Below are 26,149 nucleotides of genomic sequence, written 5' to 3' on the forward strand. Positions count from 1 at the left end.
TGGTTAGCTCTGAACCCCATCTAACACAGTGCCTTCCCCCCACTTGCAATGACCCTGTTGCATTGTATGCACTCTACTTTTCACACTGTAGAGGATCTTATTTATTTATTTGTCTCCACTAAAATGGAAGCTTCCTAAGGGAAAAGGCCTTGCCTGTCTTGTTTTCTGCAGTTAACACCGGGGTCCAGCACTGCCACAGAGCCTCTAAATATATGTGTGTTGCATGAGTGAAATCTGAGAGCCTGGGTTCAAATCCTGGTTGCACCACTTGCTGTGTGACCTCGTTCAAGCTGCTTAAACTACACCTCAGTTTTCCTGCATAAAAATAGTAATTATTTTCAGTTTTCTCACTAGAAAAATATGGATTAGTAATCGTTCCTCTCTTATCAGGCTAAGAGGATCAAGTGAGGAAATATCCGGGAAGCATTAAGCACACTGGCTGGTACAGAGCACACGAATGACGACAGCAAACGTTTATGTAGCACGACGGCCAGACACTGATCTAAATGCATCACCTATGTTAACTATCTTAATCTTCACTAGATTTTACGAAATCGGTACTATTATGCCATTTTACAGATGGGTAAACTGAGGCCCAGGGGTTAAATAACTTATCACTGTTATTTTACGTCTAAGGTTCCTTCCAAGCTCCCCGTGGGCGACCCTTCTGAAGGACCAGAAGGCGCGCCAGGCCAGCGTCCGGCCCGGCCAGGACGGAAAGGGTTACTAGGCCCGCGCGCCCGTTACCGGCGGAGGCCGGCGGGCTCACAATGCCAGGAGCCCGGCGCCGGACGCTTCCTCGCCTCCCATCCGCGCACACGCCCCTTCCTGTCACGGCCGGGCCCGGCCCCGCCCCCTGGCACCGCCCGCTGGCCGGGCGCTGCCAGAGTGGACGCTTCCAGAGGCATGCTAATGAGGGGGCGGGCACCGCAGCCCATTGGTTGTCCGCGGAGTGTCGGTGAAGTCAGCGCTGAGTCCCAGAAAAACAGAGCGGGGCCAGCTGCAGCGTGTAGTGCGAGTGGGGCGGACGCGCGCAGCCCGCCCGCCCGGCGACCAGCAAGGTAAGCCCGCGCTCGCCCGCCCGGTCGCGCTTGCCCGCTCGGCGGCGGCAGCGCCGGGGGTGTGCGCGGCCCGGCCCCCGCGGGCGGCGCCTTTGTTCCGCGCTCGGAGGAGGCGCATTTAAAGGGCCAGCTGTCGGAGGGACTTGGGGGACCCCCTCCCCCAGAGCATTCCCCCATGGGCACAGGGAAAGCGGTGGTCCCTCGCGGCCGAACCTTCCATCCTGCCTGCTCGGCGAATCCCCAGTCTTTCAAGGAAAGTTCCCCAGGGTGCGGAGGATCTGGGGGCTTCCAGGGTTGGGGGTTTTTTAATTTCCTTTTTTGGTGGATGGGGGGTAGTGCGATCATGGCCTCTGCTAGGAGAGAATGTCCGCCCGTCTCAGGGTGGCTGCAATGTGGGTGGGTGGAGGAGACATCAAAGCCCGGATGGGTTTGTGCTGTAAAGTGAAACTACCGAGGAGGGGCACCTCTGCAGCAGCCAGAGGAAGGCGGAGGGAGCGAGCGGCGGGATGGAGGCATCTCAGGTGTGTTCATTCATCAGCATCCCCTGGAGAGGGCGGCGGGAGGGGCGCAAGGACGACGCGGTTGGCCGGACCCGCCTGAATGAACGGGGACTAGTATGCGCCGGGGACACCGCGCCTGCCCGTGCCGCCCGTGCCCCTTCTTCTCCCCGAGTGGCTGACAGCATCTTGCTAGGCAGCTCATCACCGACATGGACAGCAAGCAACTCCTTTCTCCGAATTCCCCGGGCATCCTCTGCTACCACCTCGCTGCTTTCCGACGTGGCTTCCTTGATACGTGGTAGCGCCATTCAAGATAGAGGGGAAAGAGACTTGAAGTCATTATGTTTCCTTCATGGGGGAATGTGCTGTCGAATTCTGCATCCCCATGCATCCGCTGTCGTAAGATGGCTTTGAAATTCACCAGTGCATGCTTTCTCCAGGCAGACAAGAATTTATTACGCTATTACATTGCTACATAAAAGCAGAAGGGATCCCATTGAGCGTGGCTCGTTTTATTCAGTCCTCGGTTTTTCCCAGCATGTTCTGGGCGAGCCTTTGGATTTTTGTTTTAAACACTGAGCGTTGGGATGCCCCTGTTGTCACAGGGCCGACCTGCTGAAATTGCTGGAATTGGTTTCACCGTCAATAGGAGGGAGGTTCATCTAGAGACATCATGGAACCTATCTGGCGTGTCAGGCCTCTGACTCCATCTCTCCCCTCAACATCCCCCCGCCCAGCCCCCCGCGCCCTTTTTTCCTCTCTTAAGTGGAGGCGGGGGATGGATTGGCTGTCTTCACTCCCCTTGTGTTTTGAGCTCCTCTGCTTAGATTCAATTCTGTGTTTTTGGTTGGAAAGGTATCTTGGTGGTGATCGAAGAGAGGAGGGTTGGATTAAAAGTGGGGTGGACAGCAGAGGGGTCAGCAGCATCAATGACAGAAAACAGATGATGGACATACCTGCAGCCTTCAGACACCGATGAGGTAGATGGCTGTCTACAGAGTGAGGGGCGTGTGGTTTGGGCTGTGAGGGGGAGGGGTGGAGGAGGAGGATGCCTCCAGCAGTTTTCTGCCCCGCCCTCTGGATGCTGCCTTAAATAGCCTCTTGCCAACCAAGTTCTGATGTCTCTTTCTTGGCCTGAGGGGAAAGAAGGGAAGGGTTGGTCTGTTGGCACTTTTGCCCAAGGCACTGTTGGAGCAGATGGTTAGGAAAGGGTTAGTTCTCCAGGGGTTGCAGAGAGCACATTTCTCAGCTGGAGGGCCCTGAGACCACTCCTTTGGCGACTTCCCTGCAGGGAATTAGCAACTGAAATGAAGTGTTGTCTACTCTCTGGGGTAAAGAGTTGGGAGGGTATTGTCATCTTGTGGACGATACCCGCCATGTTGGCCTTTTACTTCTCCTACCTGCTTTCATTTGTTGTAGTTGGAGAGTTTCTGTAAACTTTTCGGAAGAGATTGGGCATATTGGGGAGTGGGTAGGAGTTATGGGAAAGGATGAGCAAATTCTTCCTGGCGGAACAAAGCACTGTTCAGCTGTTCCCCTCTTTCCCCTTCTCTAAAATAGAGTTCAATACAGATAGCAGAGTCTAGGGTTTTCTTTGCAAAGAATGAAAGGGCAGGGCCAGGAAAGAAAGTTTTTATTGTGCAGCATTGATAATGATCAGGTCATCCAGACTTATCTCCAGACCCCTCCCTGGATGTGGAGATAGATTTGCTGTAGAGGGCACTCTATGGTAATTTAGGATTTGACCTGTCTCTAGGATAAAGGCATGGATGGTCTCAAAAAGCTTTGGTGCTCTGGACCAGAGGCAGGGCAGCTAGCTTTGGTCCTGGCCACCAATCTTTGGACTTTGGGCTAGTGGCTTTTGCTCTCTGGGCCTGTGTCCTTGCTGATGAAGTGGAGGATGATAGGGCAGAGGGTCTTCCAGGGTTCCTGACAACTCCACTGTTCTTAGAGTCACAGTTTGTGATGGCATTTTCAGGTCCTTTCCTGTTTGCTAAACTGACAGTAAATTCAAAGTATTGCACAATGGCATGGAAGAAGCATTCTAGGACGCAGGCTTCTGTTGGATTCACATCTACCTTTTCCTTGATTAGTGTGATTTGTGAGGTTTTACCGTAAGTATGTAAATAATTCAGAGCTAGAATGGCCCAGAGTGAGAGGCACAGACCCCAGGGTGAGTGGTTGTCTGTGGGAGATGAGGGTGGGATGATAGATTGCTGAGGAAAGGGAGTTTCTGTAATTTGTTCTCTTTCCCTGTGGATGTTTAACTTGCTGGTTTATTTATGGTTATACAGGTGAACGTTTACCTATCTAGAAGATGAGAGTTATAAAAGACCTCTGTGATTGCCATGTTCCGCCCCCTCCCCCACCAAACTGAGGAATTTGAGGGGTTGGGAGGTTTGGCCATTTTTCCAAGGTTGCACAGCTAGCAAGGTGTGGAGCTGGGGTGGGAACTCAGGTGGATAGATTGTAGATCTTGTTTCCAGATGTATCTGGGATTTTGTTGTTGTTGTTGTTTTGTTTTGTTTTTTGGTGGTGGTGGTTGTTTTGAGACAGGGTCTCAGCTGTCACCCAGGCTGGAGTGCAGTGGCACAGTCATGGCTCACTGCAGCCTCGACCTCCCGGGCCCAGGCAGTCCTCCTACCTCACCCTTCCGAGTAGCTGGGACCACAGGCACGCACTACCACGCCCAGCTAATTTTTGTACTTTTTGTAGAGACAGAGTTTTGCGGTGTTGCCCAGGCTGGTCTCAAACTCCTGGACTCAAGCGATCCGTCTGCATTGGCCTTCCAGCATGCTGGGGTTATAGGCTTGAGCCACTGTGCCTGGCCTATATGTATCTGTTAAGCCCCCTCTTCCTCTGAGGAAATGATTCTAAGATGGAATAGGGAAACATGAGGAGGAAATAGGAGCACAAGAAGAGAGAGATTGGAGAAACAGACAAGATAAAGTAGGAGGCTGGGGACAGATTATGTGGGGAAGGGAAAAACACAGAAACCAAGCTTGGAGGAGAAAAGGATGGAGCTTGAAAGGGGGAGGCTCTATTGTCTCTGAAACAGCTGAGCTCTTCTGCAGCCCTTGGGGTGAAGTGAGGATAGGTTTGGTAGACTAGGATGGGGGGTAGGGGGGTGGACTGAGAGTTCAGCCTCAGCCTGAGACTCACTTGGAATCTCCTTGGGATTGCTCCTGTTGACTCTCAGATTGCAGAGTGTCATGGAGGCTGCTTAGTTTCAGGGCCAACTGAGGCCTTTAGATCCACAGGAGCATGCAGAATGTGGACATGTGGGAAGTCAGGTGTGCGGGTGGTGATGCTGGCTGATGCTGAGGTGGGACTCAGTTCTGCTGAAGTCCCGGTTTTTTTGTAAATGCAAAACTCAAAACACTTTTCCATGGATTTCGTTTCAGTGCAAGCAGCATTTTCTCCTTGGATTTTCATCGGTGCTTTGAACGTTTTATGAGATAGTGTTTCGCATACTCCCTTTTCAGAGGAGATATTTGGAGATTTACTGAATTGTAGCTCATTTGGGGGAGCTTCTGGCTTGTGACCTAAGCTAAGCCTCAGAATGTTTCCATGAGCAATTAAAGAGCTGTGAACAGTGGTTGACCAGAGCACTAACCATTCAAAGGCAAGGATAAAGGGTGATAATAGTTCAAGGTCTGGAGCTACAGCCAACAGCTGGCCATGAACAATGTAATTGACTTTGGCTAACTCTTCAAGCCCTAGGAAGTGTCTCTGTGGGTCCTTTGGTGACTCCCCCTTTTTGTGTGTGGTTAGGCATGTAGGCCTGTCCCTGAATCTTGTTGTCTCCCATTCTTCTTTTCCTATGTCTCCCTCCACTATCCATTTCTTTTTCTTACCTCTTTCTCCTTGCCCTCCTCCCTCATTCTTTATTATTAACAATATATCTTTGTAGTTTCTTTTAATCTATTGCCATTAAAAGTTCATGTTCTCTGTTCTTCATTTCAAATCAGTTGAGGGCCAGGTAAGGTGGCTTATGCCTGTAATCCCAGCACTTTGGGAGGCCGAAGCAGGTGGATCACCTGACGTCAGGAGTTCGAGACTAGCCTGGTCAACATGGTGAAACCCCGTCTCTACTAAAAATACAAAAAATTAGCCGGGCGTGGTGGTGGGCGCCTGTAGTCCCAGCTACTCGGTAGGCTGAGGCAGGAGAATGGCATGAACCCGGGAGGCGGAGCTTGCAGTGAGCCAAGATCGCACCACTGCACCCCAGCCTGGGCGACAGAGCAAGACTCCGTCTCAAAACAAAAACAAAAACAAAAAAACCCCAAAAATTAGCTGGGTGTGGTGATGGGTGCCTGTAATCCCAGCTACTCAGGAGGCTGAGGCAGAGATAATGGCTTGAGCCTGGGAGGTGGAGGTTGCAGTGAGCCAAGATTGTACCACTGCACTCCAGCCTGGGGGACAGAGTGAGACTCCGTCCAAATAAATAAATAAAATCAGTTGAATTCAGTCTTTTTTGAATGTGTATGTGTTTTACACACAAAACAAAAAAGAGGCAAATGAACCAAATCCAACTAAATTGCTTTTTACTTCTGTGTGGCCTTCCATTGATTTACCCCCCCCACTTCTTCTGTGGTCAGCAGTGGCTTTTTATAGAAAAAAAAGTTCCCAGGTCTCTGTCATGCAGTTATTGTTTTCACAACAATAGAAAAAAGTTTCCACCCTTGTATTGTGGACCACAAGGGACACCCTCTCTCAAGGGACGTACCCTGTTTCTAGACTTCCTTCCATGGAAAAAGTGTCTTTGATGCATTCTGTAACAGAGGCCTGTACTGTAAGGGGTTGGGGTGCTGATGGTGGAGGTGGGGCTCTTCTCAGTGATTGCGGTACTGCTTAGAATAGGGGCTGGCAGGCTATGGCCTAGAGAGTATATCTAGGAAGAATTAGCATCATTGTTTTCTCTGTTTCCTCAGGCTGAGCTAACCTAGCTGGCTGTAGCAGGACCCAGACCCTTTTGGAAAAGAATGAGATGCTTGTTAACTTTCTGATTAGTGTTGAGTGGGACCCAAGGTATGTCTTCTGCCTACCTCGGGAGGATGGGCACCCACCAACAGTTGCTGGTGTAAAGTTCTCGGATTCTTTGATGGATGGATGCTGTACCGCTTTATGATTTTCTTCTGACTCTAATTAGTTACAGAGAGGATTGACTCTTGATGCTCAGTGGTCAGCAAGTACTTTAGTATCTAAAGTGGGCCCTGCAAACAAGAAGTCACCTTGTCACATTAGTTTTGTATTCTCTGTAATATATGTGTGCTGGTTTTAGTATAAAAGTATTTAAATTGCTTTACTGTTGAATACAATTGATGTTCTAGGAAAATGTGTTTATCGTGGGCCCTCATTTGTCCCAGCCCTCCCTAAATATGCATATCAGTCCCATACCCCAACTGTAGAAGCCGGGGATAGGGTAGGCATCAAACCTGCTGGTGCTGAGAACCACTCCTCCATGCTTTCCTGCTGGCTCTGCCAAACCACCAGATGCCCAGTCATTCCCTATTCCACGTCCCCAAAGGCCAGGCCCCCCTGCACCCCCACCAGGACTGGTTCCCTCACCAGAAGGCCTTTTTCTGCATTTCCTGGCTGATGCCTTCTCCCCTCAGACTCCCCTCACGTCTTAAAGAGATGCCTTTTGGCTGGTGTGGTAGCTGTAATCCCAGCACTTTGGGAGGCTGAGGCAGGTGGATCACCTGAGGTCAGGAGTTCACGACCAACCTGGCCAACATGGTGAAAACCCGTCTCTACTAAAAATACAAAAAATTAGCCGGGCGTGGTGGCGCATGTCTGTAGTCCCAGCTACTCAGGAGGCTGAGGCAGGAGAGTCACTTGAACCCGGAAGGTAGAGGTTGCAGTGAGTCGAGATCACGCCATTGTACTCCAGCCTGGGTGACAAGAGCAAAACTCCATCTCAAAAAAAAAACCAAAAAAACAAAAAACAAAAAAAAGAGATGCCTTTCTTCTTGTGTTCAGCTTTCTACTTCTGTTGATATTGCTGGTTCCCTTGTCTGTTTCCTCCCCCATATTGTGAGTTCTGGGAATAGAGTGAGTCTGTGTTTCTTCTCTTTTTAAATTAAATTTTAATTTGTATAAAACTTTCGCATATGTGTGTGTGTGTGTATGTGTGTGTGTGTGTACACAGAGAGTTTCTTTTTTATTTGTTTTGAGACGGAGTCTCCCTCTGTCGCTTAGGCTGGAGTGCAGTGGCACGATCTCAGCTCACTGCAACCTCCGCCTCCCGAGTTCAAGCGATTCTCCTGCCTCAGCCTCCCTAGTATCTGGGACTACAGGAGACCACCACTACCCCCAGCTAATTTTTTCATTATTAGTAGAGACAGGGTTTCACGATGTTGGCCAGGCTGGTCTCGAACTCCTGACCTCGAGTGATCTTCCTGTCTTGGCCTCCCTAAGTGCTGGGATTACAGGCTTGAGCCACTGTGCACCCCTGCCCCACGCAGAGTTTTGAAAGACAAATAGGCTGGGTGTGGTGGCTTACGCCTGTAATCCCAGCACTTTGGGAGGCTGAGGTGGGCGGATCACCTGAGGTCAGGAGTTTGAGACCAGCCTGGCCAACATGGCAAAACCCCGTCTCTACTAAAAAAATACAAAAATTAGCCAGGTACGGTGGTGGGTGCTTGTAATCCCAGCGAATCTGGAGGCTGAGGCAGGAGAATCACTTGAACCAGGGAGGTGGAAGTTGCAGCGAGCTGAGATCGTGCCACTGCACTCCAGCCTGGGCAACAGAGCCAGACTCCCTCTCAAAAAAAAAAAAAAAAAAAAAAGTCAATACTGCTAGAAAAATACAAAGGCTGGCTGGGCGCAGTGGCTCATGCCTGTAATCCTAGCAGTTTGGGAGGCTGAGGCCGGCAGATCACTTGAGGCCAGGAGTTCCAGATCAGCCTGGCCAACATAGTAAAACCTCATCTCTGCAAAAAATACAAAGAATTAGCCATGCATGGCGGTTAGGATATAGACATCTTTGAGGGGCTGCTGTTACTCTGTTTACAACAGTTACTTCTAATGCACTGAGCTGTTTCTCCTGATATTACTATCATATTTATTATTACCTGCTTACAATGCTGTTTTCTGATTGTTCATTTTAGATGTTATTTTTATTTTTCCTTATTTTTTTTTTTGTAGAGACAGAGCCTTGCTATGTTGAGACCCTGCTTGAGGCCAGGGTGGACTTCAACTCCTGGCCTCAAGCACTCCTCCTACTTGGGCCTCCTAAAGTTCTGGGATTACAGGTGTGAGCCACCATGCCCAGCTTAGAGGTTACTTTTAGATGTTATGTCTTGATGTCTTACTATGGATTAGATCCTCTCCTCTGCCCCCGATACTTCCCTTTCTCCCTATCCTCTCATTATAGATATGTCACAGTTTTTGATTACATTGATATTTGGTGCTTACATTATTTTGGCTGTACAAATAGTATTCATGGCAGAGCCATATAGTATACTATAATATTTTCTTGTACATTTTTTGAGTTAATAATTATCTTACATTTTCTATTTACTTAGTTTCTATGTACTTATTGCTAATTCTCAAAGTATTTGACAGCATCTTAAGACATTCGTTTTATAACATGTGTTCCTATTTATTTATTTATTGAGATAGGGCTTTGCTCTGTCCCCCAGGCTAGAGTGCAGAGGTGTGATCGTAGGTCATTGCAGCCTTGACCTCTTGGGCTCAAGTGATCCTCCTGTCTCAGCCTCCTGAGTAGCTAGGACTACAGGCACCACTATGTCCAGCTAATTTTTAAAGTTTTTTGGTAGAGATGGGGTTTCGCTACATTGCCCAGGCTGGTCTCTAACTCCTGCCCTCAAACAATCCTCCCTCCTCAACTTCTTAAAGTGCTAGGATTACAGGCATGAGCCACCGTGCCTGGGCTTGTTCCTTTTTATTTTATTACTGTTTTTTTTTTTTTTTTACCCCCACTTGGAGACTTCCCTCCTATAGGCCTCCATTCTCTTTCCTTTGTTCTTGCCCATTGACCTCTAGGCCTGTGGCATGACTCATCCTGGGAATTCCCTCACCTTATCCTGTTTCCTTTGTTGATTTATTTCTCCACAAGTTTCTGAGAGAGGGTCTGTGGAAGTTGATTAGTTTAAGCTTACACATCTGAAAATGTTCATATTCTACATTCATATTTGATTGGTGATTTGATTCATCTAGAATTTGAAGTCGAAAGCCATTTCCCTTAGAATTTTGAAGCCATCATTCCACTGTCATCTAGGTTCCAATGTTGGTTTCAAAATTCGGATACCATTCTGATTCTTGATCATTTATGGATAACCTGATTTCTCACTGAAAGTTTTTGGGATCTTCTCTCTTTTCCTGTATTTGAAATCTCCTTGCTTTAAAAATGATTGGCCTGGGTCTTTGGTGTGTGCCTTTTTTTTTTTTTTTTTTTTTGAGATGGAGTCTCACTCTGTTGCCCAGGCTGGAGTGCAGTGGTGCAATCTCGGCTCACTGCAACCTCCACCTCCCGGGTTCAAGCAATTCTTGTGCCTTAGCCTCCGAAGTATCTGGGATTACAGGTGCATGCCATCATGCCTGGCTAATTTTTGCATTGTTAGTAGAGATGGGAGTTTCACCACGTTGGCCAGGCTGGTCTCAAATTCCAGACCTCAGGTGATCCACCCACCACGGCCTCCCAAAATGCTGGGATTACAGGTGTAAGCCACTGCGCCCAGCCTGTGTGTGCCTTTTTGATCTGAAGATTGACATCTTTCAGTTTGGGGAAATTTTCTTAAATAGATGTCTTTTAATAATTTCATTTTCTCCATTTTCTGTGTTTTGTCTTTGGAATGCCTATTAGTTGAATGTTGGACTTCCTGGAGCAACTTTATAATTTTAAAACATTTTATTTCCTTTTTTCATTTTATTATATTTTTGTCTTACTTTCAGAGAGCTATCTTCAGCTTTATCTTCAACTCTTTTCCATTTTTAACTGTGCTTTCATGTGTTTACATGAAACATATTTGCATGTTTTACTTTCTAAGAGCTCCCTAGCTCTCTGAATACTTGCTTTTCTTTTTTAGATGACATTCTATTCTTGTTTCATGGGTGCAGTAAATTCCTTTATATTAAGGTTTTTTTGTTTGTTTGTTTGTTTGTTTTTATGGTTTTCTGCTGTTCGCTGCTGTCCCTTGGAAGATGTTGTTGCCTCCAAGTCCCTTTTTCCACTTGTTTTGGTTACTGTATCTTCCATTGCAGCTATCCTTCCATGCATGCTGATCCTTGACTGTCTATGTATATTTTAAGAATGGACACCGAAATGCTGATTGGGCATCAGTGCCACAAGGAAGGGACTTGTTAACTTCATTGTAGAGTGATCCAGCAGAGAGCCCCCTTTTTCTCTACTGGAGCAACCTAGATATCAGCGCTGGTAGATCTTTTCTCTGGGGCTTTCCTGGATAGGGTTTTCTTGGAGAGGATTTTACCTGGGTGTGGGGTAGGGTGGGGTCGGGTGGTAAACAGCCTGGCCTTCCTGCATTCTGGGAGCCTCCATGGGGAAAGGGGCTAGGTATTAGTCTGTTTGATATGTAGACTTTCACTCAATCCCTGGGTCTTTTGAAAGTTGCCCCCACCCGCCATCCCTCTCTCCCATCTCTCTACCTCCCTCAGCTGTGTCCCTCCCTCGGCTGTGTCTCTGGTGTAAGTTACCTGATCAGTGGATCTCCGCCTTCTGCTGGCTGAGGCAGGGAAAGCACCAGGCTGAGCAGACTGCAAGAGGGACCCTGGATCTGACTGCCCTTTGTACCAACTTGCAGGCAGGCACCCTTCTTTTTAGCTCCACCCTGCTTTTCCCTTTAGAGTCCTTGGTGCCTCTAGTTCCTGAACCATCTTTGGGTTCTGTGCCATGAGTTGGGGACTTGCTTAGTGGCTCCTGCTCTGCTTGCATTTAGCAGAGCAGACAATGCAGAAACCTAAATCAGCTACTGCATGGTGGTCAGCTCTCCACTGCTGTTGACGTAGCTCATCTGCTGGGGTCTCTTTTTTCATTAAGAAACGCATCCGTCTACTGTCCTTTTAGTGGGAGTCCAGAAGAGAGCAGAGATAAACATGGGTGTTCAGCTCTCTGATTTGACCAAAAGTTTGTTTCATTTCTTCATTCACACACTTAAATTTGTGCCTGATATAGGGTATATCCTCAAGAAGTGTTTGTTAAATGATTGAAAGCCTGTTCCTAAGATGATATGCGTACACTTAGTCATCAGATTTCAAGACAGCCAAACATACAGTGTTGCAAAAATAAATCCGTCGCTTATTCTGAGATAGACATAATAATAGGCAGCAGATCCTGCCTATTCTCCCCATGCAGTGGAGAATAAGACGCACTGGGAGGGAGACAGTGTTACAGAGTGTTGCTGTCTTCAGCCCTGTCAGTAACTACCTGAGTCACTTTGAGAAGTCCCTTAACCTTTCTGGGCCTTGGTTTTCCCAACCTTTTTTTTTTTTTTTTTTTTTTTTGTTTTTTGTTTTTTTTGTTTTTTTTTTTTTTTTGAGACGGAGTCTCGCTCTGTCGCCCAGGCTGGAGTGCAGTGGCGCAATCTCGGCTCACTGCAAGCTCCACCTCCCGGGTTCACGGCATTCTCCTGCCTCAGCCTCTCCGAGTAGCTGGGACTACAGGCACCCGCCACCATGCCCGGTTAATTTTTTTGTATTTTTAGTAGAGACGGTGTTTCACCGTGGTCTCGATCTCCTGACCTCGTGATCCGCCCACCTCGGCCTCCCAAAGTGCTGGGATTACAAGCATGAGCCACCGCGCCCGGCCCGGTTTTCCCAACCTTAAAATGAGATGTTGGTCAAGGTTTGATTCAGTTCTCTGCATTGAGCACCTGCTATGTGCAAGCCACAGTGCTAGGATTCTCTGTTGTCTCTTCTAAGGCAGCCAGTGTGGTGTTTTGTATGTATGTTTGTTTTGGCATGGGCCACACTGAGTTGATTGTGTTTGGTTTATATGTCTTTCTCCTGGCTTAGTTCAGTGCCTTGTACAAAGTAAGTCCTCTACACATTTTGACTCTCCCTTTTTCTTTTTCTTTTTTTTTTTTTTTTGAGATGGAGTCTCGCCCTGTTGCCCAGGCTGGAGTGCAGTGGTGCAATCTCGGCTCACTGCAACCTCCGCCTCTCGGTTCAAGCGATTCTCCTGCCCCAGCCTCCCGAGTAGCTGGGATTATAGGCGTGGGCCTCCACACCCAGCTAATTTTTACATTTTTAGTAGAGACGGGGTTTCACCATGTTGGTCAGGCTGGTCTCGAACTTCTGACCTTGTGATCCGCCCACCTTGGCCTCCCAAAGTGCTGGGATTACAGGCGTGAGCCACTGCGCCCAGCCCTAACTCTCCCTTTTTCTAAACCGTGGGCTCTTTGTGAGTACCACGTTGCCATCCTCTGTATCTCCTGTGTCTACCACAGTTGTTGGTACATAGGAGGTATGTAGGAAATATCGTAGGAAATATGAAAATGTGAGTTGTTCTGCCAGAATCCCCAGACCCTGCTTAGAGAAGAAGCCTAGCTTGTTGAGGGCCTAGCTGCACATTCTCTGGCCCACTTATGGAGTTGGGGGACTCAAATGCATTGGTATTAAAATCAATGGAGACAGCAATTCTGGACCACAGCCTTGACACTAGAGGATTGTTTTCACCCAAACAGATAGTAGTCATATATTTGTTTCCAAAAGCACAGTAGAGCAGAGAAAGACTGTTGTTACCAGTTGAGATCAGATTCATCTTAACCATGAAAGTGAATTATAGATGTATCCCTGCATTAAGGTGTTTAAAAACATTTAAGTGTTTTTTCATAACTCCTTTTGGTTTTCCCACACTTGTGAGTTTATGTGCCAAGACTCGTAACTAGAAATTTTAGGGAGATTGATTTAGCTCAGTGGAAGATATTTTTTATTGTAAGAGCAACTCCCTACCAGACTGCATTAGGAAGCCCTGAATTCTGTGTCAAGCCAAGGCTAAATGTCCACTCGCCAGGGAACATGAAGAATCGATGCCTGTGTGGGTGATGAGGTACTATTAGAGCACCTGAAAAGTCCTTTGCTTTTGATTTGTTCATCAAATAGTTATTGACACCGGTTATAGACCAGCGTCCATGCTGGGCTCTGGGAATATAGCAGCGAACAAAGAGAAATGGCACCTTCCCTCTTGGAATTTATAGACTAGAGCTGAGCTGTCCAGTGTAGTAGCTAGTAGCCACATGTAGCTATTGAAATTAATTAGATTGAAATACCATTAAAAATTCAGCTTCTCAGTCATGTTAGCCACAAATGCTCTGTAGGCACGTGTGGCTAGTGACTGCCCTGTGGTCGGCATGGGCAGTTGTAGAGTGTTTCTATAATCTCAGGAGGAACTCTTAGGCAGGCTGATCATAGAGCTAAGATTCTGTGTTTCTAGACCCGACATTTATGATTAGCATTTCATAGTGGAGGCAACTGAGGCACAGAAAAGCCATTTGTTTAAGGTTTATATGGCTGGATGGGACTGAGCTAGGAACAGGTTCCTTATCTTTGAGTGTGGCTCTTCTCTCCCTGAGGTGAGGTAGGGCAACTGAGATTATAGTCTTTGCACTCAGGCTGCCTGTGTTCAAATCCTGGCTTTGCTACTTCCTAGATTTAGGTCTTAGGGCAAGTCACTGCCCTGTGCCTCAGTTGCGTCACCTGTGAAATGGAGGAAGTAATAGCACCTACCTCACAGGATTACAGGGAGGATTGGATGATCCAGTCATTCAAGTCTTCAGAACTATGGGCTGGGCCTGGTGGCTCACGCCTGTAATCCCAGCACTTTGGGAGGTCGAGGTGGGAGAGTCAGTTGAGCCCAGGAGTTCGAGACCAGCCTGGGCAACATAGGGAGACCCCCATCTCTACAAAAACTTGAAAAATTAGCTGGGTGTGGTGGTGCAAGCCTGTAGTCCCAGCTACTTGGGAGGCTGAGGTGGGAGGATCTCTTGAGCCTGGGAGGTTGAGCCTGCAGTGAGCCAAGATCACAGCACTATACCACTCCAGCCTGGGCAACAGAGCAAGACTCCATCTCAAAAAAAAAAAAAAAAAAAAAGAAAGAAAAGAACTATGCCTGACACATAAGTAGTAATAATTCAGTAAATTCTAGTTACTATTACTGAGACTGAGAAGGGGACAGAAGGTATTGGGAGAGCCAAGGAGGCATTTTCAAACAGCAGAGTGGAGTGGAGAAAGACTGTTGTCAGGAAAGGCTATGCTTGTAGAGCTGACTGACCACCTGGGGAGGGATATGTAATGGAATGTTTCTCAGCCAGGGGCTGCTTTAGTCATGTGAACCGATGTGAAAATGCCAGTATGTCCACGAAGTCCTCTGAGTGTCACAACTGGTCACTGGTCCTCTGAATAAGGATCCTTTCAGTATCTCCTTTCTCCTGGCTTGCCTGCACATAGGCTGGTCCCCACAGCCCTTTCCCCCGTCCCCATGCATTTCTTCTCCCCTCACTACATCTCCATCACCCCTGTGGAGCAGAGGGCTGCATCGAAGGAATGCAGAAGAGAGCAGGGGCAGAAGCCCAGCTGGGCCCTGGTATTTTCTTGGAGGTTTGTATCTCTTGTTGGTGTCATTCCCTCTGTTGCTCAGTCTTTCACAGTGTTTTAGGGGTTCCCCATTTTGCTGTATGAGGAGAAAGAGAGCTCTGATGTTAGCCCTGGGGATGGGAGGGTGCCCCATTGGGTAGGTAAATCTCTGCTTATATGTAGAACTTTGGCTTAAGAAATACTTTATTTATTTATTTTTTGAGACAGCATTTTGCTCTTATTGCCTATGCTGGAGTGCAATGGTGCGATCTCGGCTCACTGCAACCTCTGCTTCCCGGGTTCAACTTCAGCCTCTTGAGTAGTTGGACTTATAGGTGCCCGCTACCACACCCGGCTAATTTTTTGTATTTTTAGTAGAGGTGGGGTTTCACCATGTTGGCCATGCTGGTCTCGATCTCCTGACCTCAGGTGATACACCCCCCTCGGCCTCCCAAAGTGCTGGGATTATAGGTGTGAGCCACTGCGCCCAGCCAAGAAGTAGTTTAACAGAGCAGTCTCATCAAGACTGTAGACATGGGCCCCACCCTGCAGGAGTTCATTTCTTCATGAACACCCAGAGGGCAGGGCTCTTGTCTTCCCCAACAGACATCAACAGTGCATTTCAGGCTATGAAATAGGAAGGTTCTAGTATGATACAGTGCGTGTGGAGGTGCAGGTAGTGAGGGTGCTCTAGAGGTACATAATGGATGTGGCACCTTGCCTCACCCAGGGGAGGCACACAGGGAAAGTACTATAATAGGCCAGTGATGTATCTGAGGTCAGGTGTCTAGTAGTGGCAGACCCTGAGCTGACCTGTGAGGAGACTGTGCCTAGCAAGCCTGATTCTCAGCGTGGCATAGAAATACAGGTTCTCCCTGAGTACCAGTGATCAGGAGTATTGAGTGCTTGGCTGGGTGTGGTGGCTCACACCTGTAATCCTAGCACTTTGGGAGGCTGAGATGAATGGATCGCCTGAGCTCAGGAGTTTGAGACCAGCCTGGGCAATATGGTGAAACCCTGTCTCTAATAAAATTTAAAAAATTAGCCAGGTGTGGTGGCATGAGCCTGTAGTCCCAGCTATTCGGGAGGCTGAGGGACGAGAATTGCTTGAACCCAGGAGGCTGAGGCATGAGAATCGCTTGAACCCAGGAGGCAGATGTTGCAGTGAGCAGAGATCATGCCACTGCACTCTAGCCTGGGCGACAAGAGCAAGACTCTGTCTCAAAAACAAACAAATAAAAGAAGTATTGAGTGCTTGAGGCTTCACCTATGGTACAGTTTGGATGTGTATCCCCACTCAAATCTCATATTGAAACGTAATTCCTAATGTTGGAGGGGGGCCTGGTGGGAGGGGATTGGATCGTAGGGGCAGTTTCTCACGAGTGGTTTAGTATCATCCCTTTGGTACTGTCCTCATGATAGTGAGTGAGTTCTTGTGAGACCTGGTCATTTAACAGTGTGCAGCCCCTCCCTCTTTGCTCTCTTGCTCCTGCTCTGGCCATGTGACATGCCTGCTCCATGCCTGCTCCTCCTTCACCTTCCACCTTGATTGTCAGTTTCCTGAGGCCTCCCTAGAAGCCGAGCAGATGCCAGCATCATGCTTCCTGTACAGCCTGCAGAACCATGAGCCAATTAAACCTCTCTTGTTTATAAATTACCTAGTTTCAGGTATTTCTTTATAGCAATGCAAGAAAGGACTGATACAGCCTGTAACTGGCTTTGCCAATCCATTCTTGTTCGGGCCTTGACGTTCCATCATCTTGGGTGGTGGTCTAGCTTATAACAGTTATGATAGGAATGGGTGCTTAGTAGATCCCAGAATTGTCCTTCTGTTTGTATGTCAGTGTGAAAGCTCATTATACATTTATATAATGGCTTGTGCATTGATCATTAACATAAGCCTGCGGGCTGACCTCGGTTTCCTAGTATGAAAGGCCACTAGGACGTACCTTGTGAAATTCAGTTTCTCTTATTGCCTGGAGTCTGTGTGGAACCTGGTGGCTGAGCATACGAGCAGTATGTCTGATGTGTGAAAAGATAATTCATTTGCATATTGCTTTTCTCCACTTAGAATTTGTCTTCAGTTGGGGCAGATCCAGTGTTGGGTGACTGTTTCCTGTGAGCATAGAATTATGGCCAGGGGTTGTAACTGCTTATAACAAATTGACAGGGAGGAAAATGGGACTGTTTGCCTGGTACATTGTTGTAAGGGAGTCTTTCCAGTGCTGCTGTAAGATATACAGTGCTGACTCTTCTGGGCTTGGGCCTTTGTTTCTCTCCCTTTTTTTTTTTTTTCCAGGTGGAGTTTCACTCTGCCACCCAGGCTGGAGTACAGTGGCATGATCTTGGCTCACCGTAGCCTCCGCCTCCTGGGTTCAAGCGATTCTCCTGCCTCAGCCTCCTGAGTAGCTGGGACTACAGGCGCCTGCCAACACTCCCGGCTACTTTTTTGTGTTTTTAATACAGACAGGGTTTCACCATGTTGACCAGGCTGATCTCGAACTCCTGATCTGCCCACCTCGGCCTTCCAAAGTGCTGGGATTATAGGCGTGAGCCACCACAGGGCCTTTCTTTGTAGACAGTGCACACAGGAGGCTGGTGATAGGAGACTGGGCAGAGTCTAGAAGCCAGGGATGAGGTAAGAAAGGCTGGAACTGGAGCTGGGAGATCTGAGTCGCTGCCCCAGTGGCCTTGCCAGTGGGGAATCTAGGTGGAGAGGCGAGGCAGGAGTGGGAACTGCTTTTAAGCATGACAAAATGAATAGAGGCTCTGGAGAAAGAAAGCAAAATCCCAACAGGGACAGAAGTGAGAGTAGCTGGAGAAAGCTGGGGCTTGGGAGAGCTGAGAGCCTAAGCAGGGTTTGGTGGTGGTTGCTGAAAATCAAGTTGCCAGGCCCATGAACCGAGGCCAAGGCAATGTTAGGCCTTTTAGGACTATTTTGTGTTTGCTTCGCAGGGCCTCTGTGTTGGACATGGTACATTAGTGAGCCAGCAATGGCAGGTGCGAGGGAGCGAGGCCCCCTAGGAACTGGGAAATATTAGTCATGCCTGAGCACTGATAGAAGATACGGCTTCTCATCAAGACAGCTGCTCCGGGAGGAGGTTCTGCAGCCGCCAGCCTGCATTACAGTTTATGTTCTTGGTTTTGTCTTTAATTATTAAAGGCACGGGCTATTTAAATACTCACCTGAAGCATCATTGTGAGTAATTTTCCCTTCCTGGGGTCAAAGGAGCTCCAGCAGGGAAGGGGTTTGGTGGCCTATGGTTCTGGGTTCTCCAGGTGCTTCCCTCAAGGAATGCAAGGATGTCATGAGGACATTGTAAGATGCCCTTGACAGTAGGGTGCAGACCTCCCTGGGCTGTCTTGCAGATTGGCATTTATTTTGAGTGAGTCCTTAATTTGAGGAGTATAGGGTGTTCCCTTTTATCGTAGGCAAGGAAGAAACAGTGCTGTTAGAAGATGTGAAATATTTAACACTCTCTTTAAAAAATTAACTGTCCAGGAACCTTTGATTGCTGGTGCCTATGGCAACATACATGGTTTTCAGGAGTGTCTTCTCGGAGTCCCTGGGCTCCTCAGAAGGGGTGTTGTGGGGGTCCGTGGGTTAGGGGTGATGTGAGGGTCCAGTCTTGGGAGGCCTGGCTGGTAGGCCAAGAGCCCACCTGTTCTGCTTGGCTTAGAGGCTGGGCAGTAGCAGGGCTGAGCCACTCCCTCAGAGGGTGGTAGTCGGGGGTGGTCTGTTTTGACAAGTGGAGAGGAGTGAAGGGGAGAAGGAGAGCTCACCGTCCTTCTTGGGCTTGCTGAGTTTATGCATTTGTTTTGTTTTGCTGGCCTCTGTTAGTCCCTGGTGCCTACCGTTCTCCGTCCAGCCTCAGGACTTTTTCGCGCGTGGTTTCCTTAGCCTGGAATGTGAAGGGAGCCTTCCTCCCTTACCTGGTTCGTGCCTCTTACCCCTCGGATCTCACCTGGAGCATCACGTTCTGGGGAAATTATCTCTGGCCCTGCTTCCTAGGTGACACTCTCCTGTCTGAGGGCTCTTATGGTTCGGTGGTCTTTGTTACACTTTTTTGGAAAATCATTGTTTGCCCACCCTACCAGCCTGTAGGGTTATGACGACAGTGGCCAGGGCTCTTTCTTGTCACTAGTATGTCCCCAGTACCTAGCACGGGCCTGGCCTACAGAGGGGCCTCGCTGTTAAGTAAATTAATTCATTTTTTTATTTATTATGTTTTGGGTTCGGTAGAGATCCTGGGAATACAAGGAGAATGAAACATCCCTGCTGTCCTCACCGAGCTCCTAAACTAGAGCAGTAGATAAGCAGTACTCAAGATAGCCATTGAGGGCAGGAAGAAAGCTTTATCAGTTGGAGTTCTGTTTATGCTTTAACTAAAGGAAAGACTTAGCTTTCCTATTTATAGGAGTACAGATTTTATAATTACTTTGTAAGTATCCTCAAAACTATTTCACAAACAGGAAGGTGTGATCAAAAAGTTTGGAGACTACTGGTCTGAAGGGAGAGGTAGGCAAATGAAAGGGTTTTTTTTTTTTTTGAGATGGAGTTTCTCTCTTGTTGCCCAGGCTGGAGTAAAATGGTGCGATCTCGGCTCACTGCAATCTTCGCCTCCCAGGTTCAAGTGATTCTCCTGGCTCAGCCTCCCGAGTAGCTGGGATTATAGTCGAAAGGGTTTTTATGCCAAAGTGTGATGAACAATATGTTAGGGCAAGTACGGGTGCCATGAGGGCACGTGGGTTGGGGGATGAGCTGGAATCCAACCAGAGGACAGAGGGACCAGCACATGCAAGGGCAGGCTTAGTGGATTGGGAGAAGGGCACATACTTCAGTAAGGCAGGAGGAGGGCTTGCTACTGGGATTGGGAGGGGTTAAGAGTTAGGATTACTAAGAGAGATGAGACTGGGTCCCTGCCTGCAGCATGGGCATAGTCTAGCAGTGGTGCAAATGTGCGTTAGGAGAGACACAGCATGAGGAATACTTGGCATTCAGAAGAGGGTATATATTTTGCTTAGGAGGGATCGGGCCTGGTCATGCTTTAAAAATGGAACATGCTCAAGATCACAGAGGCCCCTCTCTTCATTGTAGACGGGGAAGAGGAGGGTGCTGGAGGTTGACTTCAAGGCTCTTTAAAGCCCATCTCAGGAGAATGACATTCTCCTTGGTCTCCCCGGTGGGGATTTTTATCCTAATGTGATTTAGACCCCTCCTCAGGTTTTATTTTGCAGGTTACAACATTGTATAGGAACAAGAAAATGGTATATGGTATATGTAAATAAGCATATTTGGTATGTTTACTTACCTGTGTAATCATGCACACTCCCTTCTTTTCTTTTTTTGTTTTCAAGTCCCAGGGCTTGAAGTAATTACGTAATTAGAATCCACAAAGAGTGTGGCGAGATAAGGTGTAATTAAAGAGGAAAGCCTAATTTTGGAAGAATGATAAGAGGTCATTTGACTCAGTCTGGGCCCAAATCCAATCTTGGAAGAACAGTGAGAGGTCATTTGGATATAGGGAGCTTGAGGCCACCCAGGAGCCCAGACTGGCCTCAGAATTGGACAGATTCTGTTTCAGTTCACTGTGAAAGCCACTCATTGAGCATCCTCTTGGTATAGGGTATTGTGGGAGGCCCAGCTACGAGTAAGGAACAGAAGTCCTAGATCTCAGGGAGGACATGGGGAAATAGGGCCTGAGAATAAAGCGGAGAGATGATTCCTGGGGACATGGTGGGGGGCGGTGTGGGGAAGGATTCACAGAACAGGTAGCATTTAACTTGTGCTTTGAAATGTAAGGAGGGTTTCAAGAACATGGACAAGAACTTTCTGGGTCTGTTAGAGACACTCAGATAATATTTGTGGAATGAATGCCAGGCCGAGGTTGGAGGCAGAAGGAACATGGCCATATTGGTGGGTGGTCATTTTGCAGTTTGGTGATGAGGTCAAGCTTGTACAGCTCAGACAGTGTAGTGACAACTTGCAGCCAGGAGGCCAACAGGCTTAGGCCCTGAGTGTGTGGTGAGGATTGTGTGCAGAGGAGTCGGAGAGCACTGTGGGGGTCATGGGAGGCCTCCTTGTGGAGGGAAACTTGGACAGAGCCTTGAAGGACCAGTAGGAGGGAGGAAAGGGGAGAAGGGAGGACCCTCCAAAGGAAGGGAATGACATGGGTACCTAGAGAGGGATTAGAGAGGAGATAATCCTCGCAAGAGGGGAGGGGTACCTAGGGGAGCAGGGTGAAACCAGCTTGGCAGGGGTGGGGTAAGACTGGTTTTTGGGGGTTGGGCATGTTGGACAGGACAGGATTTATCCAGTGGGATAGAGGAGCCATGGCAGATTGTTGGACAGGTGAGTGGCATGAAAAAGGCATGTTAGGGCCAGAGGAATCTGGCCCTGGTGGGTGGGATGGGCTCTGGGGAGCTCAGCCTCAGCTCCTGGGCATGAGGTGGTAGGGACCAGGCAGTAGGCTCGGGAGGTTGGGGCCCTCTGCAGTTTCTTATCACGGAAGGGTTCTGGTCTTGGTGCTGAGAGGATGAGAGAAATAAGGCAAGGGAAAAGCTGGAGGTATTTGCAAGGTCCCAGCCTGGGAGAATGGAGATACTTGAGACAGGAGGGATACCAGCTGTTGGGGAAAGAGGGCGTGAGTGGGGACTTGGTATGTTGAGGGTCCCAAGATCCCTGTTCTAACCCCCAGTTGTGATCTAGCGGAGAGACCTCAGGCCAGTCCCTTCATCTCCTGAGCTCCATTTCATTGTCAGCGGGAGTCGCTGCCTTTATGGTTCCATCTCATCTCAGTGCAGTCATTGCAGCCCTGGACTCAGGCAAGGGGAAGGGTCTAGGCTGAGGATTTGTGAGGCCATCCCTTATAGGTGAGAGAGGAACACATTGTCCTGTTCCTTGTTCTTCTGGAGTGAGCAGGAGCCTGGGGGAGGGCCTCTGGCTGACCAGCTTGGATGAGGAGTTGTGGGGAAGAAGGGGCTGTCCTGACTCAACCAGCCCATCTCAGGGTGGTTTTGAGACTCTTTGACGAAGGGGTGTATGAATTCTAAGTTTATGCAGATGTTGAGGTACGTGCACTATTCTGGGGCACAGCAGGGAAGGGGTTAATCTTCCTGAATTTGCAGAAAGGAAATTCTCAAGGTAGGGAACTGGTGGCTTGTGACCTACTACCTAACCTCTACAAAGCTAGTCTTTGGGAAACTTAAGGCCTTGGGTCTTTAGAGACAGAGTCTACAGGGAGGGCTTCCTGGCAGAGGAGGACTTGGGCAGATCCATGAAGGATGAATAGTATGTGAGAAAGGAGAGAAGAAAGAACTTTCCAGAATGACATGGAGTTATAATACAAAATTCACAGAAGAGATTCCAGAAAGGAAGGCATACGTTTTTTGAATACCTAGTATGCCCACTAGCTCTGTTTGCCAGGTGCTTTCATGATCTTTGTCTTGTTATCTTTACACCATTTCTGCCTCTCTTATTAGCCCATGTTACAGATAAGGCAGTAGGATTAGAGGGGTGAACTACTTTGCCCAAGGTCTCAGTGGTAGGGTGGGATTTCATTTTATTCAGATTTCTGACTCCAGTGGCAACAAATACCCATGCCACTATATTCTGCTGGCTCTCTGGGAATATAGGAAAAACAGATAATGATTTGTCTACATGACTTTATTCCCAAGTTAAACACTTACCTAAAACGCGGCTGCGGCTGCCACCCCTGCTGCAGCTTTGCAGTACTGTGCAAGACCTTAGAGGCCAGTGATGGGAGGCCCTTAGAGCTCCTCGGAGTCTGAAACCCTCATTTATAGATGAGGAAACTGAGGCCCACAAAGGAGAAGAGAATGTGCCAAGGTCAGGGGCAGAATGGGAATGAGAACTAGAAGAGTCTGGAGACTTTGGCTCTTGTGGCTGTTTAAAGGCTCCTTAGGCTCCCTGTGTAAAAGTTTGTTTTTAGACAACAATGGGAACCTTTGTCTGGAGAGTTGGTCTGACCAGGGTTGACTATGAAAGGGTCTGTGTGTGTGTGTGTATGTGTCTGTGTGTGTTTCTTTCCTTTGCACTAACCTCAGATACCTTTGAACTAGCAGGAAGGATTCTTTCAGACCAAAGGTTAAGACTAAAGGCATTTAACAGGTGGAAAGAGCATAGGAAGGAGGGGGAAGATCAGAAGCCACAGAAATAGAAGACTAAACTCCAGGCTTGGATAAAAGGAATTTTCCAAGCCTGTAAATAATCACTAATGTTTATTGAACACCCACTGTGCCAGGCAGTCTTTAGATGTCATTTTATGTAACTGCCATTGCTTCCCCATGAGGTAGGTGCTGTTTAATTGTTCCCATTTTGCAGATGAAGGAACTGAGGCTTCAAGAGTCTAAGTGACCTATTTAAAGTCATGGAATTAGTACAATGTAGAGCCAGGACTCCAACTCACCAGATCCTAAACTATCCCTTTAACTCCCAAGACATTTTATTGGACTAGGTGCTCCCAGGTGCCTGAGCATATGAGGATATATGAAATAGAAAACTTAGAGAGGTCATCCTTTGGCGGTGGTTCTCATGGGGGTGTGGATTTTACCCCTAGGAGACATTTGGCAGTGTCTAGAGTCATTTTTGGTTGTCACACATGTTACTTGCATATAATAGGTAGAGGCCAAGCATGCTTCTGAACATCTTAGAGTGCACAAGATAGCTCCTCATAACAGATACCCCATGCAGAATGTCAGGAGTGCTGAGGTTGAGAAACTCTGGCCTTTGGGATCCTGGTTGTATTGTTACCACTCAGAGCACAGTGCTAGTGGAAGGTCCCATCTAAGGAACTTGAGTTGTTGCTTTAGCTCTAGAGACTTAAATTGTACCTTACTGAATATTTATAGTTTGGGTTTGTCACTGACTGAGACTTGATGGGCCAAGGTGGTGGTAGTGGTGGGTAGAGGCTGGAAAGAAAAATTCTAGCAAGGTGTGACTGCCATGGTGGCCTAGGGCTGCATCTCAGTTGCAGCAGGTGAGAGGTGGTTGGGGTCCACTCCAGGCCACTGAGAATTGATTTGCTCACTTCATATGTAACTGAAATAAGAATTCAGATGCAGCTAATTGTGCTTTTGTAAAATTTATTTTTATTTTTTTGTGAGACAGGGTCTCGCTTTGTCACCCAGGCTGGAGTTCAGTGGCACAATCACAGCTCGTTGCAGCCTCAACCTCCTGGGCTCAAGTGATCCTCCTGCCTTGGCTTCCCAAAGTGCTGTAATTGTGCTATTTTTTAAAAAAATTAAGTTATTGCTCTGACTACTCAGCATCAGAAACCTCTGAGGAAGGGTTACATGTTGCAGATACACTCAGATACAAGTATGCTGCTTGCCAAATTCCTCTGTTACTAGTTACTGTTTAATCTAACTCTAGTCAGCCTCTATCCACTTGGAGAACTGAGCACAAATGTGGTGAGCCCCAGGACGCTTGGCTTTTACTGGAGCCTCCCATGCTGAACTGGTCAGTCAGAGCAGCCCCTCTCCTGAGGGCAGTGCTGAGGAAAGGGGCCACTGCGTTACCCTGACTGCTGTTGCTTTCCGCTCCCTCTTCCAGGTCAGACATGGAAAGGTGGCTCTGTGGGCATGTCTCAGATGGTGACCTCCCCAGGCCTAATTTCTGCCCCAGCGCAGCCCCTCCCCCTGTAACACTGATTGAGTGCTAGCATTGCCTTGTCAAGCATCTGCTCTGGCTGCAGACACATAATTATGGCCCCGCCTTCACCTTGCCGGCTACTTCCTTTCTATCACCTGGGACTCACCCCAAGGCCTCTTTCACGAAGCCCTCTGATCCCTCCAACTAACAGTGTCCCTTCCCAAGCACCTTTTTTTTTTTGGAGACAAAGTCTCACTCTGTCCCCCAGGCTACAGTGTAGTGGTGCGATCATGGCTCACCGCAGCCTCAACCTCCTGGGTTCAAGTGATCCTCCTACTTCAGCCTCCCGAGTCACTGGACTGCAGGTGTGAGCCACCATGCTTGGCTAATTTTTTTTGGAGAGATGGGGTTTCGCCATGTTGCCAAGGCTGGTCTCGAACTCCTGAGCCCAAGTGATCTGCCTGCCTTGGCCTCGCAAAATGCTGGGATTACAGGTGTGAGCCACCGCACCGGCCTCTTTTGGCTTTTTATCCATTCATTAAATTCTGAGTCTTTCCTGGATCACCTTCTGACCTCTCCAGTGGCCCAGCCACTCACTAGCTATGTGACCGCAGGTGAAGCAGCACAGCACTGAATCACTTCCCTTCCAGCATCAGGGTGGAATGAGAATCATAGTTGTGGGACCTGGGGTGTTGTTCCTCTCAGGTCAGTGGAAATTCAGGTTCTCCTTTGATGTCATACAGATTAATGGAGAATTGAGAACTAGTTGTTAGCAAACTCTCTTCAGATTAAGTAAGTAAGCTTCTTTAATATTAATTCTTCACCTAGCAAATGTTTGTTGAGTACCCGCTCTTCCCAGGGGTGTGTGATAGGTTCAGCAGGGGTGGGAAATGGACCTCTTCGGCCTAGCCCTCAAGGAGCTTACAGCCTTGTGGGGTGGTGGTTGTGTCTGTTCAAAACCATAACAGGGTAGCTTCTCCAGCATGTCACTCTGTGTCTTCCTTAGGACCAATTATCACGGTTATGTGAGTGTGCACGCACCTCCCCCAACACTTGAATTAAAGTTCCGGGGAGATGGAATTTTTTCAGTCTTATTCACCATGTGCCATAATAAGCAGGCAGTACATATTTGTTGGATGAATGCAGTAATGAATGGTACTAGTTAAATTGTATTTTGAATGCAGGATGAGATTTAGACCTACCTAGATGGATAAGGGGGCGTTACAGGCTGGTGGGGGATGGGGATGGGTGGAGGCAGGAGGAGGGACTGGCGTGAGCAAATGGACAGAGACAGTGAAGCCCAAGGCATGCTGGGCACCTGCAGGCCCACTGTGATTAGACCATGTGGCACAGTCAATGCAAAAAGACTGTGAAGTAAGTAGGGCCCAGATGGTGGAGAATCTTGAATTCAAGCCGTT

At 48.1% G+C, this 26,149-nt stretch overlaps 1 protein-coding gene across 8 annotated transcripts in view; it reads left to right on the top strand.

The window, feature by feature from the left end:
* The first annotated feature begins 960 nt into the window (after positions 1 to 960).
* Positions 961 to 26,149, top strand: part of SORBS1 (sorbin and SH3 domain containing 1) — a 253,422-nt gene continuing 228,233 nt past the window's right edge. For 3 of the 8 annotated variants that reach the window (XM_055254456.2, XM_063628406.1, XM_063628459.1), the window contains exon 1: positions 1,204 to 1,582. Coding sequence is in view for 3 of the 8 variants with exons in the window: in XM_063628406.1 (XP_063484476.1) it covers positions 1,568 to 1,582 (15 nt within the window). In the remaining 5 variants the exon portion in view is untranslated. Of the gene's footprint in view, positions 1,062 to 1,203; positions 1,583 to 26,149 lie in introns of those variants that run through there. The other 5 variants (XM_055254448.2, XM_055254471.2, XM_063628529.1 and 2 more) reach the window with 4 other exon arrangements.

Source organism: Symphalangus syndactylus, chromosome 2 (assembly GCF_028878055.3).
Source record: "Symphalangus syndactylus isolate Jambi chromosome 2, NHGRI_mSymSyn1-v2.1_pri, whole genome shotgun sequence".
In the NCBI taxonomy this organism is placed as follows: Eukaryota; Metazoa; Chordata; class Mammalia; order Primates; family Hylobatidae; genus Symphalangus; species Symphalangus syndactylus.